The 16,589-nt window shown below is 39.0% G+C and overlaps 1 protein-coding gene across 1 annotated transcript in view; it reads right to left on the bottom strand.

The window, feature by feature from the left end:
* LOC127662632 (tyrosine-protein kinase receptor-like) overlaps positions 1–16,589 on the bottom strand; it is an 80,208-nt gene that overhangs the window by 49,365 nt on the left and 14,254 nt on the right. The window contains exons 2-7 of the mRNA XM_052153912.1: positions 9,409–9,504; positions 8,429–8,578; positions 8,081–8,306; positions 3,143–3,282; positions 2,814–2,954; positions 2–151 (exon numbers count right to left, since the gene is read on the bottom strand). Coding sequence (XP_052009872.1) covers positions 2–151; positions 2,814–2,954; positions 3,143–3,282; positions 8,081–8,306; positions 8,429–8,578; positions 9,409–9,504 — 903 coding nt within the window. The remainder of the gene's footprint in view (position 1; positions 152–2,813; positions 2,955–3,142; positions 3,283–8,080; positions 8,307–8,428; positions 8,579–9,408; positions 9,505–16,589) is intronic.

Here is a 16,589-nt window from a genome sequence, read left to right on the forward strand (position 1 = left end):
CCTTGAGTGTTTTGCAAAGCTGTGCCCTGTAGATCAGTACTTTCACTTAGCTGTTCTCCACTAACTAGCTTCCAAGAGGAGTGTGTATTAGACACCAACCATCCACAGGAGCCTGACTCAAATGAACAGTGTGAACCCAAGGGTAAAGCATCTGCAAAGAGATTTAGTAAATGATTAAACATCTGACCAATCAAAATGTGCAGAATACAGCTGATATTTGTCTACAAAAAAAAAATCCCAGACCCAGCCATCATTAAAATTTCCCTTAAAAGTTATTTTTTACCCAACATTGTGTACACTGTAAAACATTTTTGCCAAGTAACCTAAAATGTGCTTCATGTGGAAAATTTTAAATTAATGTGTTTTATTCAGTCACTTTTAAAGATTAAATCAGCAAGTAAAGTTCCTTAAGGTAACAACTGTCTGTTAACACTTTTCATGGTGTAGTTTGTTTTGCCATAAGAACACAATTTGCATGGCTGTATTCAAGCAATACAACATGGTTACTTTACATTACTAAAGACACCACAATATAAAATACTGTTCACACCATTGTATTCACTTCCAGCAATAAACTAACCAGAGTTGTGGTGATATGGAACAGGGGTAGGTCAACTGTTTTCCAAATATTACTCTCCAGAGGCCCACAACCCAAACATTTAAGAATCCAACAGCAGTAATTTCATTTCTGACTGGAAATACCAATTTCTTTCTGTGTGTGCATATGCTAAATTATGGTGTGCTTATACATATTTGTAATAGACCACATATCATTTTAGGAGGTAATGACTAGAGATGATTTAAAAGGTTTAAAAGGAGGAATGAATAAACTCAAGCAATGTTGAGCCTATTCACTTTTCTAGATGCTCAATTAGGTACAAATATAAAATTATACACACCTTAACATAACCTGCAAATAGAAACAACTAAGTGACAGGACTCCAACTAATGTAAACCAATGCTCTCAGGACATTAGGTGTTGAGTGGAGAGGGGAGGACAGATTTAACTAGCGCACAAATTAATTATCTGGAGGACAATTTTTAATGGATCATGCTAATAAGCTTAGACTTTGTGGGAGGTAATTTTCATGAGAATGCCATCTGAAACCTGTTATTAATGCTGTATATCTTAAATTAAGTAGATTTTTCCCTCCAAAAAATACTGAATAATGTCATGATTGAGCATGTATCCAGAGAAATCTTTAAATAATTTTTAATAGACTGCCTGTTAATTTAATTGCAACAGTATAGAGGCATTTCTTTACCACTGAGATATATGACAGTTGTTCTCACCTCAGTGGATTACTGTATAAGTGATGTGTGGCAAATGCTAAAAGTTACAAAGTTCTTTGTACGTACATTCATTAAAATCAGCTAATTACCAACCATGCATAGTTTAAACACTAATTGATTAATATCAATCTTGCATCTTTACTAAGTGGAAAACTTGGACAGTGCATTATATGCTAATCCAATGCCTCTGGTGAAAGGATTAACCATTTATTATGGCTTTATGATTTTATACAGCTAATGTGAGTAACACACAGCCAGCAAGTTACTCTATGGCCACCTCGCATATCACCCTATCACGCTCTTCTTGCAATGTTCTTGCAAATCATACAAGGATATATGTTTTAAAGGCCACTTTTCAGAGAAATGTTTCAATTATCATAAATCAAATGATGAAAATTGGACAGGTGCAATGCAGCCTGTTCTTTTACATTCAAAATTACTCAAACACATAAACTATTGTATCTTTAAGAGACAAAAGCTTCACATATTGTAAATGTTCTAAATAGACATGCTGGGTGACTGCATAATTTTGACCAGTGTAACGCCCGTTTCACACATACTCCGTTTGCGGTGCTTATGCGGTGAGTATGCGGTACAGGAGCAGCACATGCTATAGTGCTTTCACATATGCTGCGTTTGCAGTGCGCTACTGATCCGCAGTTTCTGTGTGCCACAAAATCAAAAATGTATTAGTAATTTTGATTTTAAATCCAAACGTTAACTTTGACATTAAGACATTGAAACTGTATGAAAATTAATTTTAATCATTGTGATTCTTTGTTTTACATGTAGTTCGAGTTGTTGACAGAAGAAAAACTATCGCGCTATATCTTTTGCTAAGAAGGAGAAGAACGAGATGCATTTGGGTTCACTCAGTCAAACGAGGCAGGAGACAGTTTGGTGCTTGTCTCAGAACTTCGACTTTACAGTGACCGGCACCTAAAGTACTTTCGGATGAGTGCCGAACAGATGGATAATGTTCTTTCTCTGGTTGGAGCAGACATCACAAGGCAAACCACAACGTATCGTGCATCCATCGAGTCATATATGATGCCATTTTGCAACTTTTGGGACTATAATCATACTTTATTGTTTTTCTTGACCCTGTAATTTAGTAACTGTAGAACACATTAACTGAAATTATGCGTATATGATGAAATTATTACAGTTTCTTGACAATATATGTCTATTTTAATGTGAACAATGCGCTGTCACTTTAATTCACTGCGGTGCAGCACAGCAAAAATAGACTCGGTCCGTAAACGATCGCTGCACTGCTGTATACGCACCGCAACTGGAACGGATCGACGGACTGCATCCGCGTGCAGTGTAAAAGCTCTAACCTGTTAACATGGGAACGGAAAAAAATACGCACTGCATACGCACCGCATACGCGCTGCAAACGGAGTATGTGTGAAACGGGCGTAATATGTTTACAATTACTGTACTCATAGACTGATAAACAGAAACAACATGTCATCAAGGCTCATAAAATATTTGTAATCTTTTATTTTACTAACCGCATATTAATCCCTCATCCTCCCCTAGTGGGCAGTCAGTATGGAAATCACACACTTGTCTTTTCTCTATACAGCCTCCAAAATTACAGTGAAATGCTGAGAGTTTTTCACATTCTGGACCCAAATCTAAATCATCATCACCTGTGGAAAACCATAGAAAATCAGAAAGATTTAGTTCAGAATTACCACACATACACAGAGACAGAAGAATTGATTTAGTGCATTAAGCAAAAAATGATGTTGGCAAATAAAATAGTTTCCATATCACAGTCATTCAGTAGATATTCTCTAAAGATGTTATCAATCATTATAGATAATAAAGCGTTTACCCATGACACAATCCTTTAGCTCCAGTGAATCAAATGCCAGAACTCCGACTTCATGGCTGCTACAGGTAGAGTACTGCACTGTCACCTGGAAGGGCTCATCTAACTGACCAATCAGAGCCTCCATCACCTCCCATTGGGACCTGGGCCGCAAAGAAAGAAATGCATTAAATGCATTCTTTCAACGAGTTTTATGCATTTACAACCTGAATTCCAGAAAAGTTGGGACGTTTTTTAAATTTGAATAAAATGAAAACTAAAAGACTTTCAAATCACATGAGCCAATATGTTATTCACAATAGAACATAGATAACAGAACAAATGTTTAAACTGAGAAATTTTACACTTTTATCCACTAAATGAGCTCATTTCAAATTTGATGCCTGCTACAGGTCTCAAAAAAGTTGGCACAGGGGCAACAAATGGCTAAAAAAGCAAGACATTTGGAAAAGATTCAGCTGGGAGAACATCTAGCAACTAATTAAGGTAATTGATATCAGGTCTGTAACATGATTAGCTATAAAAGGGATGTCTTAGAGAGGCAGAGTCTCTCCATTCTGTGAAAGAGTGTGTAAAAAGATTGTTGAATACTTTAAAAACAATGTTCCTCCATGTCAAATTGCAAAGGCTTTGCAAATCTCATCATCTACAGTGCATAACATCATAAAAAGATTCAGAGAAACTGGAGAAATCACCATGCGTAAGGGACAAGTCCGAAGACCTTTATTGGATGCCCGCGGTCTTCGGGCCCTCAGACAATACTGCATCACTTATCGGCATGATTGTGTCAATGACATTACTAAATGGGCCCAGGAATACTTCCAGAAACCACTGTCTGTAAACACAATCCACTGTGCCATCTGCAGATGCCAACTAAAGCTCTATCATGCAAAAAGGAAGCCATATGTGAACATGGTCCAGAAGCGCCGTTGTGTCCTGTGGGCCAAGGCTCATTTAAAATGGCCTATTTCAAAGTGGAAAACTGTTCTATGGTCCGACGAGTCCAAATTTGACATTCTTGCTGGAAATCACGGACGCCGTGTCCTCCGGGCAAACAAGGTGGGAGATCTTCCATCGTGTTATCAGTGTTCAATTCAAAAGCCAGCATGTGGTATGGGGGTGCATAAGTGCATACAGTATGGGCAGCGTGCATGTTTTGGAAGGCACTATGAATGCTGAAAGGTATATAAAGGTTTTAGAGCAACATATGCTCCTCTCCAGACAACGTCTATTTCAGGGAAGCCCTTGTGTATTTCAGCAGGACAATGCAAAACCACATACTGCAGCTATTATAACAGCATGGCCTCATCGTAGAAGAGTGCGGGTGCTGAATTGGCCTGCCTGTTGTCCAGATCTTTCACCTATAGAGAACATTTGGCGCATCATTAAACGAAAAATACGTCAAAGACGACCACAAACTCTTCAGCAGCTGGAAACCTATATGAGGCAAGAATGGGACCAAATTCCAACACCAAAACTCCTGACACTCATAACCTTGATGCACAGACGTCTTTAAACTGTTTTGAAAAGAAGAGATGTTACACCATGGTAAACATGCCCCCGTCCCAACTATTTTGAGACCTGTAGCAGGCATCAAATTTGAAATGAGCTCATTTTGTGCAAAAAAATTTAACATTTCTCTGTTTAAACATCTGTTCTGTTATCTATGTTCTATTGTGAATAAAATATTGGCTAATGTGATTTGAAAGTCTTTCTTTTAGTTTTCATTTTATTCAAATTTAAAAAACGTCCCAACTCTTCCGGAATTCAGGTTGTATCATCTTGGGGAAAAGAACTGTTATTTTTGTGTTCCATGGAAGAAAGAAAGTCATACGGTTTGGAAAAACAGTACATGAATGTAAGTAAAGGCTGACTGAATTTTAATTTTTGGCAAAGTTCCTTTAAACTATTCCTTTAGTTCAAATCTTTGCTTACTGGAAGCATATCTAGTTAAATGAGAGCGAGAGAGAGAGAGAGAGAGAGAGAGAGAGAGAGAGAGAGAGAGAGAGAGAGAGAGAGAGAGAGAGAGAGAGAGAGAGAGAGAGAGAGAGAAAGAGAAATTGAGAGAGACTTTGCAAAGGCCTTGAAGTACTCGTATTCCATATCATGAAAAAATCCCTTAATGACATGAGAGCGGTCTCTCAGCCGCTTGTGTAAGTGCTTCACTGCATGTATTGAAGCTTGTGAAGTACACAGTGGGATATAATGCAAACTAAAAGTGGGTCTCTGTGTCTACATCGAAACTGGTGTATATAACTGATTTGTATAATACACCACACTCCATGCTGTAACTCAGGTCTATTTGGCTCAGAGCCACGTAGTACAATGCCGAAAGTAAATGTATATTGGTTCCATCATGATTATTCTGGCTCATTCTAAATTGCATTGCATCACCATCTATTTCTAGCCCTCTGTCAGAACCAATTAGGGCAAAAGTAATATCTGGCTCTACTTTTAGAAACAAAATGCTTTCAACCATCTTGGTCGTGATGTGCCTAGCACAAGAAAATCAATATGTACGACATCTCCATAAGAAAATTATTTTGGTTGACATCTTTGTCTTGTGGTTAATGCTGTCCTGCATGTAAGTAAAGCAAATGCCAATGCTCTCTCACTTATGCAAAGTGGCTCTGCAATATGTCAGTTCTCCTATGATATGTCAATCAGATTTTATCGTAACATTGCCACTGCATGCTGTATACTGTACACACATTCTGTATTTGGAATATTTCTGGTTGTCAAACATGAGTGAAAAATATCCATAGTAAAGGTTCCCCTTCTGTCACTCACTCAACGTTGTGTCGAATGAAGTGACACAAGGGGTCTTCCGGGGATGCCAAACATACCTCTGAACCTGAGAAAAGTCCAATGTCAAGTTGGCAGACAGAATTTGCATGCCCTGCCCTGGACATATGGGTAGTGGGGCAGCGAGTGCCAGTCAGAATGTTTCTTTGGAGCTGAACGGTTGTGCAACAGTATCTACGGCACGTTTCCAGCTGGTGTTCTCTCTCTCAGCACACTGTGCAGTCTACTTTGACAGCGATTTCACTGTTAAAAGAGTGTTCTCCTCCTGGGATCTCTCAGTGGTCCTCTCGGGCCTTCAGAGACCCCCCTTTGAGCTGCTTCGAGTTGAGCTCAAGGCCCTATCTCTGAAGATGGCCCTCCTGATCACGTTAGCCTCCAAGAGGGTTGGGGACCTGCAAGCGTTCTCTGTCAGCGACACCTGCCTGGAGTTCGGTCTGGCACATTCTCAAGTTATCCTGAGGCCGCGACCGGGCTACGTGCTCAAGGTTCCTACGGCCCCCTTCAGGGACCAGGTCGTGAACCTGCAAGCGCTGCCCCAGTAGGAGGCAGACCAAGCCCTTTCGTTGGTGTGTCCAGTACGTGCTTTGCGTATATATTTGGACTGCACGCGGCGGACGGCGGAAAGGGAACGCCGTCTCCAAACAGAGGTTAGCTGACTGGGTCGTTGATCCTATTTCTTTAGCTTATCACACCCAGGCCGTGCCCACCCCCTTGCGGGTTCGAGCACACTCTACGAGAAGTGTGGCATCCTCGTGGGCACTGGCCCATGGCACCTCCTTAGCAGACATCTGCAGAGCAGCGGGCTGGGCAACACCCAATATCTTTGCCAGATTTTACAATCTCAGGGTTGAGTAGGTCTCGTCAGTGTTTTGTCAGGTCCAAGCCGGTAGAACTCGGTAACGCGGCACAACCGACCGTTGTGTCCCTCCTGCCACAGCACTAGACCTACCACTGTAAATGGCCGTACCTTATTTTCGGCTCCTCAGTGCAAAATCCTGACTGGCACTCGCTGCCCCGCTTCACTTTATACCCGTATGTCCGGGGCGGGGCATGCAAATTCTGTCTGCCAACTTGACATTGGCCTTTTCTCAGGTTCAGTGGTACGTTTGGCATCCCAGGGAGACTCCTTGTGTCACTTAATTCGACACAACGTCTCGTTCCTTCCCTCGGGGAACGGAGGTTACAACAGTAACCATGACGTTACTCTGATAGGGTACCTGTGGGAACCTTAAGGGGAACTGACTTGAAGTTCATACATCACCTAAAAATCCCTTTAGCAAAAGTAGTTTAAAAGCATAAAAATAGCTAAAATTGCTCAGAAAAGTTACGTTTGCTTTGAGACAAGCCACTTGATTTGACATTTTATTATCTAATGGAATGACATTCATTCATTATTTAAAAGAATAGTTCATCCAAAATTTTAATTCTCTCATCATTTACTCACCCATATGCCAACCCAGATGTGTTTTTTTTCATCTGCTGAAATGAAATGAATATTTTTTTAATAATTTCTCAGCTCTTTTGGTCCATACAATGCAAATGAATGGGTGCCAAAATTTTGAAGCTCCAAAAATCTCCAGTGGTTAAATCAATATCTTCAGAAGTGATACATTTGGAGTGGGTGAGAAACAGATCACTTTCAAATTCTTCTGCTTGTGTTTTTGGTAAATCACATTCTTCATGCATATCACACCCTACTGGACAGGGAGAAGAAATACAATCAAAAAAGGACTTAAATATTTATCTGTTTCTCAACCACACCTATCATATCACTTCTAAAAATATGGATTAAAACACTGGAGTTGTATGGGTTACTTTTAAGATGCCTTTATGTGCTTTTTGGAGTGTAAACAGTTTGGCACCCATTCACTTGCATTCTATGAACCTACAGAGCTGAGACATTCTTCTAAAAATCATAATTTGTGTTCTGCAGAAAAAAGACGGTCATACACATCTGAGATGGCATGAGGGTGAGTAAATGATGAGAGAATTTTCATTTTTAGGTGAACTAACCCTTTTAATGCGGCGTATGTGTCCATTAATTTTCGGGCCACTATATGTAACTTATTTTGTTACTTTCTCATTGCTTTATATTTGAGGCCATTAGAAAAACACAGTTGAATTCAAAAGGCTCACCTGCCAATCCCATGTTCCTTGATTGTAAGAGCTAACGGCTTGATGACTGAGGAGTCAGTGGTTTTCACAAAGGCAGATAAGTTTCCTATGTGTGGTTCTGGCTGGAAGCGAGCTAGGCGCAGATGACAGAGTGGCCCACTGCGAAGTTCTACAGGACTGGACATGTGGAAACTACATCTCCCAGAGGATAACTGAGCTGAGCTGGGATTTAGTATCAGAAAATGGCCTGTCGAAAGTAAGGAAATCTTTAAAACATTACAGGACTGCAACTAATCATTATAATGCCAATCTATCCCAAAAGATGGGGTATAATGGGATATAAATTATGAGAGGAGTTTCTGTTCGTACCTTTAGATTTTCCAGTGGAATGATCTTTGATTGGTTGGACGCCCCACCTATTGGATCTGTGTTGCTGTGGCGATATGACATACCAGTCCCCTCCAGTGCTGTGATTGGATAAGGTCCAAGAACATGGAGATTCGAAATCACAGAAAGAATCTGTAGAAGGATGAAGTAACACTTTATCAGAGGGTTAAAGGGAAGTCACTACTCACACTGTGGGGCGAGTTAGATATATCATCGAACACACAAGCTAATCCAGCATAAACACTGAGCAATACTCTTAAGGAAACACCAGAACAGTTTAGTACATCAATTGTAGCAGTACAAAGTTATAGACATCACTCATATACAGTATTATAACTGATTTGACAATGCTCTTGACAGCTCAATATATTAATATCAGTAAATATTGAATCGGATCCAGCGCTGTTTATATAGCTAAAAGAGAAAGCAAAGATAAAAAACTAATTAGAAAAAATAAATCTTGCTATACACTTTAAGGACTAATTCATGCAAAATTATAATTCTGTCATCATTTACTCCCTCATATTGTTGCAAACCCATTTGACTTTCTTTCTTTTGTGGCACAAAAAACTAAATATTAGGCTAAATGTTAGTCTCAGGCACCATTCACTTTCATTTCGATTTGTCATCAGGAATTTCAAGTTTCCTTGGAATCATATGATGCTACTGATGAAGAGAGACCACAAAAAGGGAAACCATAAAGCCCCTCTGGGATTCCAAATAAACGTCCCAATGGGAAGTGCCTTGGGTGGAACACTTATCCAAATCAATGTTTCTTCTAAGCTAAAATGTGGCAAGTGAAACTTCATAAGAATCATTATGTAATAACAAGAGAACAGTTAAAACATCAGGCTCAGACGGAGGAACCAAACAAGTTATCCTCTGTTTTCATGGTGGTTTGTATGGTTCATCACTTCCTAATAAGAACCAGTTGGGGGATGAAGTAAAAATCAATGTCTTACGTTCAATGTCTTCTTTTGGACTGAATTGATGAGGATATGGTTGCACTGGAGGATGTTCGGCTGCACTTTCCACCAGAGAACAGCTGCTCCTAAACACTGAAAGACAACTAAAATAAGCTTGATGAGACCAAAGGTCAACTACATCATCAATTGGAATAAATCAAGTCTTTGTTCTCTTTTAAAATTATTTAATAAACTATAATTACTGGTTAGCAGAGGCTTCAAATGAAGCTTTCATATCAAAGAACCAAAGTTTTAGACTGAAGACCATATGGGTCTGTTATCTCAGTGTTAGTACCCCAAAGGACCTGAAAAGCTTTATGATATTTTAAGGTCTGCCTAGTGGCTTTGCCCAAAGGCGACATTGTGCACAGTCCTTGTGTTTTATCAATGAGGCATTTCATTCAAAACAGCTGGACACAGTGCTGTGCAATTTGAAGTCATAATGTAGTTTTCTGTTTATCAGATTAAATGTATTGTATGACAAATCAGCACCCATAACTATTTCTATATAAAAACATACATGTTAGACATTATATTAAATAAGGACACTTAACAAACTTGAAAACAACAACAGTGATGTTTTAACAAATGTTTAACAATGGATTGTGATTAACTGTAGTGTGCCACATTTCAAATGTCATCATTCTGTTGTGCTTTGAATTAGCACAGAATTATACAATTTATAACAGTATTTCAATGATTATTGCTTTCGCACTCCAAATCTTTTTAATGCCTTCCTTGTTAAGACAAAAATAAAGAAATAACCCAGTGTGAGACTGTGCTTGGTCTTGCAGTGACTGGCACATTTGTGGAAAAACACCTTTAAATAATTTACATTTGTTTGCCCTATACAGGCATGAAAATGGGAAGAGTGTTCTTATATTCATTTTAATGTAATTAAATATTTCTAGTACTGAATCACATTTATTTGATTTTAAGATTTGGAGAGGTAAGAGGTTACCAAAGCAAAAAAGTCCATAATCTGTTATAAAAACATACAATATTTGAGAAAATGTCATTATCACAGCAATAGCTCATTACAGCATGCCAAAATCAGAACTGCAATGAATAAGCATTGCCAATTAGGACCCACACTCCTGTCATTTCCTGGCTCTAAATCAGATTCATTTGATGTATCATCAAGAATCTCTAAAGTGGGGCTACTTACAATGCCCCACCACTCCACTAAATTAATCCCTTGATCTCAATGGTGTCAACTGTATCCAGTTAAGTAAAGCTTCTGACGGAATGCTAATGAAGGGGGCCAGGAAGCCATACAGCAAGAATTTGAAAATCAATATTGATGACTTTTTTGTTCAGATAAAGATTATTAATAAAGATTTTTAAGAACATTTTAGAGCCCATTCTTTTTGAAATACACTAAATGGCTCCTCTAAAGGAACAGATTATCCAAAAAGTACACATTTGTCATTATTTACTGACCTTCATGTTGTTTCAAACCCTTTATTTCCTTAGTAAAGCACAAAAGGAAATGTTAGGCAGAACTTTGACTTATATTTTGTGTACTCTATACTACTGTTTTGGGTAAACTATTCCTTTAACAGCTTTGGTCATTTCAGCTATAGAGCACAACAGTGTCTGCTCACTTTTTCAGCCGTCTGGGTTCTGGAAGTATTTTCCCCATTCATTTATTCCAGACTTTTAATAAAATCCTTCATAAAAGAGTTTTAAGCAATTAACCAAACCAACCAGCTCTGAGGTGAATTACAACATAACAAACTTTGTTTTGAAGCAATAAGTATTTGAAAATCGGGAAAAAAAGACAAAGGTACAAGACCGTGTACTAACTGTTTTTTACGAGACAGCTGTGACAAACATCCCAAATCAGTTACAGTTTGAGTGAAAGAAAAAAAGAGTGTTCCCTTTACAAAAAGCTTCACTTTGATGCTGCACTGCTAAGCGCTACGGGGAACAACTCTAGCTGTGAACCGAGCTGAAATAGTGTGTGTAACACGTCAATGAACATTGACTGGAATTTATAGCCTCGGCTGATGTAATCATTAGATGCACCTGTGGCCAGGCTATAAATGGATACGTCACCAGGTGTCATCAGAAACTCTTTTTTCAGAGCGATTCTGTTTCTGTGTGTTTCACAAACCCTGTCAAAACTTTCTTTCCTCTGTTAGGAGTTAGAATCAGTTAGGCAGTGTGCAGTGAACGTTGTTCTCTTTGTTCTCTTTTCTCTTTTGTTTAGAAAATATTCTATATATATATATATATATATTTCTAAAAAAAAAAAAAAGAAAGAAAAAAAGAGAAAATGACTGAAAGCCGCAAACACTGCGTGTTCCCCTCATGTCTGAGACCTCTCGCGTTTTTGTGAGTACACTGCACAACCGTAGGGGTCCGGACAGCCCCAAGTGCGGCGGCGTGGGTATTGCGTTCCCCGTAGCGCTTAGCAGCGCAGCATCAAAGTGAAGCTTTTTGTAAAGGGAACGTCTCGGGTTACATGTGTAACCCTTGTTCCCTGAAAAAAGCGGAACGAGATGCTGCGCTGCTTTGCCGCACTGGGACGTCCCAGGACTGCTCTTCAAAAAGAAGTATCTGACAACACCTGGTGACGTATCCATTTATAGCCTGGCCACAGTTGCATCTAATGATTACATCAGCCGAGGTTATAAATTCCAGTCAATGTTCATTGACGTGTTACACACACTATTTCAGCTCGGTTCACAGCTAGAGTTGTTCCCCGTAGCGCTTAGCAGCGCAGCATCTCGTTCCGCTTTTTTCAGGGAACAAGGGTTACACATGTAACCTGAGACGTTACAGTTGATATATTGTAATCAAGCTGATATGAACATATGAAAATTATTTCCAAAACATTAAGCTAGCCACTGATTTGTCCAAAAACAAATTCTATGACCAATCAATAATCACGGTACATATTTTACACAAGAGCAAAACACTGCACAAACTCATGCTATATTAACAAGTTACAAGAGTGAAGAATTATTTGTTTTGGTTTGGCTCAGGGATATTACATCATATAAGGGATAAAAACACACCATGACACCAGTATTACCTCCTACATGCTGAGCACTGAAAAAAAAAATTGCTGGACAGATAATATCCATCCATCCATCCATCGTCAACCGCTTATCCTGTGTACAGGGTCGCGGGGGGCTGGAGCCTATCCCAGCTAACATTGGGCGAAAGGCGGGGGACACCCTGGACAGGTCACCAGTCCATCGCAGACAGATAATATTAAAAAATAAATTCAATGAAAGCAACAACAACAGACAATTCTCAATTACAACCATGGACCACAGGCAAATTGTCTTGTGAAAAAACAATGTGATCTACTAAATATACAGCAAGACCGCAAATGCTTAAAGAGAAGTTGTAGGTTTATCATGACAATGGGCAAGCCTCATATATTTCAACCACAAATGAACATGCTCTTTCCAGTTGGTTACATCATCCAGTTGGCATCAAATTTCTTGCACAAAAAAAGGTCTATATTAACCAAATGCCTGGCTCTGCTATTGCAGCTTGCTCATTTACCAAAGTAATGCAGTACAAAAGAATGAAAATCTGTATTATTTTGAGCAGACAATGAACCATATAAACCATTTTGGTTCTGTAAATCAATAGTGGGAGAGACACTTGGTCTGTGGATTTTCAAATTTATGGTGAGTAATTTTGTTTATCTTTAAATATTTTTTATATCCCAGTTTAAAGTGCAGACAACTCACTAGAAGTAAGCCATTTGTAGGTTGATTTCCCCCAAAAATGGAAACACTGGCACTGTGGCACTATCCATACATGCCGATTAGCCTGACAACATTGACTTTAACAAATGCATTCTGCAAGAGGAGCAGAAATGAAACACTTCATCTTTAACCTCAGGTTAACATAATACTCTAAAAAGCAACTAGGAACATGTGCAAGGACTAGACTAGATCTCCCACAGAAGAATTCATCTGGGGGTTCTGTCCTTCACCACGAGCAAAGCTCAATTGTAAACACATGGCTATGATTTGCACCTATTTTGCCCTGCCAAGAGAGGACACTCGGTTGAATCTGCATGTGTGACTGACTCTGATTTGTGTCCAAATTGTGCAACATGACATCTGGCCTGCCCGTTTCACTTTGTTAAGGGCAAGAGAGGGAAATCTAACAGCTGGGCTTCGTTAAATGCACTCTCAGTGGAGAGCCAGCAGTCCTCACGATACCCAGCTGACTCATCTGCTGAGAGAGTACCCACGTCTGAGGCTTGATCCTTTTCTTTCTTCCTTTGAGGATAATGTTGATTTTTAATACTCTCGATTTGAGCTGAGAGGCAATCCTCACCACCAGTGCCTAATGCTTTGGAGGAGCTCAGACATTCAGTCTGGGTTTAAGTATCAGGCAAAATGTTTAAATTTTTAGAGTGAGCTGGCTGATTAATTAACTGAGTTTTTTGTTTGTTCGATTTTTTTAAAGAAGAACAGCATACTAGACTTGGCAAGAATAGTACCAAAGAAACAAATCAATGCTGTTACACAGCAAAAAGATTTCACAAGATAAAAAGATATTTGCTAGTCTAATAACCATGAAAAAGATTGTTTGATACATGGCACCAAAAATTTAAGAATACATAAGCCAGACACTTAAATGTATGACTGTTTTGCATAATACAACATAATATCAAGCCATGTTGAATTTATTTTAAAGAAATATAGCACAAATATACTTTCAAAAAGAAGTATTTAAAGTTTAACTTAAGTGTCCAAATAATTTTTGGGGTAGTCCAAGTGGATATTAGACAGTGCCATTGAAGTTTGAAAAAGATCACAAAGTCTGACTTTTGATCTTCTCTACTTTTCAGAAGCTCATAAAAACATGTACAAACAATAAGGGTGATATTGAAATATAACACTGGGAAATCTAATTGGCAATGAGAACATCAGTAATACAGAGAGATACTCTGAAGGTGTGATTCTTCAAAGTCATTCAGTATAGCACATGCACTCCAAAGTCTAGATCAATCATTAAACACTGTCAGGTCCCTCTAAATGTGCGAAACTCTATATTACTCCCTTAAAAAGCACCTCACTTCAGTTATGGACCTACAGTGCAAAAAAGAGCAGAGAGACTGGGAAATTGATATAGTCAAACACTTGTGATCACACAGTGAACACTCCAACTGGATTTTTTAAAATGTTAAAGCCTTTTAGAGAGTGGGAGATCTTGTAGTAACAGTTCCAGGGTTCACAAGCCACTAGAGTAACACAAAACCAGGCTGTTAGCATGTATTTCACCATACATTTAGAGCTTAATTGTAACACTTAGTGAAGATAACAAGCTTGGGACTTGTCTGGGACTAACAGTGCTGTGGGTGTCAGGGCTGGACTGGTAATCTGGCGTACCGGGCAATTTCCTGTTTTGGCCGAAGCACTTTGGGGTTGACCAGGGGTAAACTGGCCATTGGGATAACCGAGGGGTCCGGTGGGTTGGCCGCGAAATGGGCAGAAAGGGCCACGATAAGCTAAAAAGAGCAAATGTAGAATGGACCACAAAATAGTGGCATGATATGCAGAAAAGGACAGCGACACAAATTTTTGGGCCAGTTGCTATGTAAAATCTCAGGCCGATTACTCTTCCCAGTCCAGCCCTGCTGGATGTACAGAGTAATATATTGCAATTTAGATGAGTTGAGGAGACCAATCAACACAACCGATAATTGAAAGATTGCCCTGACATAGTGTCCACACACACTATGAGAAGGAAAACACAGGTCATTGCAACAACATGACTGATAATTGGAAATGGGTTGAGAATGCACTTGTGAAAAAAACGTTGAGTCTTAATGCTATAACAAACAAGCATTTAAGTTTACCTCTGCCACAAGTTATAATTTCACCAAAATGACTGATCAAAATGTTCTTATAGAAATAAATCTTAACAAAGCAGACAATTAGTAAACAAACTGCCCCACTTTTGATTTAAAACACAAAATCTGAATGATATGGTATCCAGAATTGCTATGCCACAAGACATGGTCCCAAAAAGTATTTGGACATTTAAGCCACACTATGACTATCTTGCATTAGATGACAAAATATAGTGGCACCTGACAAATGATGCTAAGGAGTTCAGAACTAACTTTTCTTTAAAGACTTTTACAGTTACTGTAAACCAGCTGGACTCTAGGTCATTTTAGTGGATTTATGGACACAGCTGCCCTAAAGTTCACACTGGTGTCCCAACAAAGTTAGCTCAGGTGTAGGTCATCATAACGACATTCGTCTACACTGTAAAAAGTGGTCACCTGCAATTGTTACTTTAAGGAGCTATTTCTGATCCAACCCCTTGAATAATTGACTTTAATTTTAGTTGTTATCACATGAGGCATATTTTTAGGTCAAAATATTTAAGTTTGACAAAATGTCCAAATATAATATTTTTTTCTTTGTTATTTTCAACAACATACTGTATATATTGCATATCATTTAAATATATATATATATATATAGTATATTGTCAGAGCAGAAGGAAGCAAGTTTTCTCCCAGGAAAACCTTGTACGTGGCTTGATTCATGCATCTTTCAAAAGACGATTCTGCCCGATTCCAGCCTTGCTGAAGCACCCCAGATCATCACCAATCCTCCACCTGGTCAACTAAAGGTTAGACAGAAACCTGGAGAGGCCTTCAAGCCGCATTGTCTGTGAAATTTGGATTTGGAAATTAGGATCTGTGATGATCTGAGGGGTGCTTCAGCAAGGCTGGAATGTATTAAAAACAACACATTCGTTGTTGTGAAGGATGCATGAATCAAGCCACATAAAAGGTTATCCTGGAGGAAAACTTGCTTCCTTCTGCTTGGATAATGCTCCCTGTTACACAGCCAGGTGTGGATGGAGGACCACTGGATCAAGACCCTGTTATGACCAGCCCAATCTCCAGACTTGAACCCCATTGAAAACCTCTGAAATGTGATCAAGAGGAAGATGGATGACCACAAGCTATCAAACAAAGCCAACCTGCTTACATTTTTGTGCCAGGAGTGTCATAAAGTCACCCAACAGCAATGTGAGTGACTGGTAGAGAGCATGCTAAGATGCATGAAAGCTGTGATTAAAAATCAGGGTTATTCCACCAAATATTATTTTCTTAAGTTAAAACATTAGTATCACTGTGTTGTTTAAAAATGTATATGAACTTGTTTTCTTTG

This window comes from Xyrauchen texanus, chromosome 22 (genome assembly GCF_025860055.1).
Source record: "Xyrauchen texanus isolate HMW12.3.18 chromosome 22, RBS_HiC_50CHRs, whole genome shotgun sequence".
Classification (NCBI taxonomy): Eukaryota; Metazoa; Chordata; class Actinopteri; order Cypriniformes; family Catostomidae; genus Xyrauchen; species Xyrauchen texanus.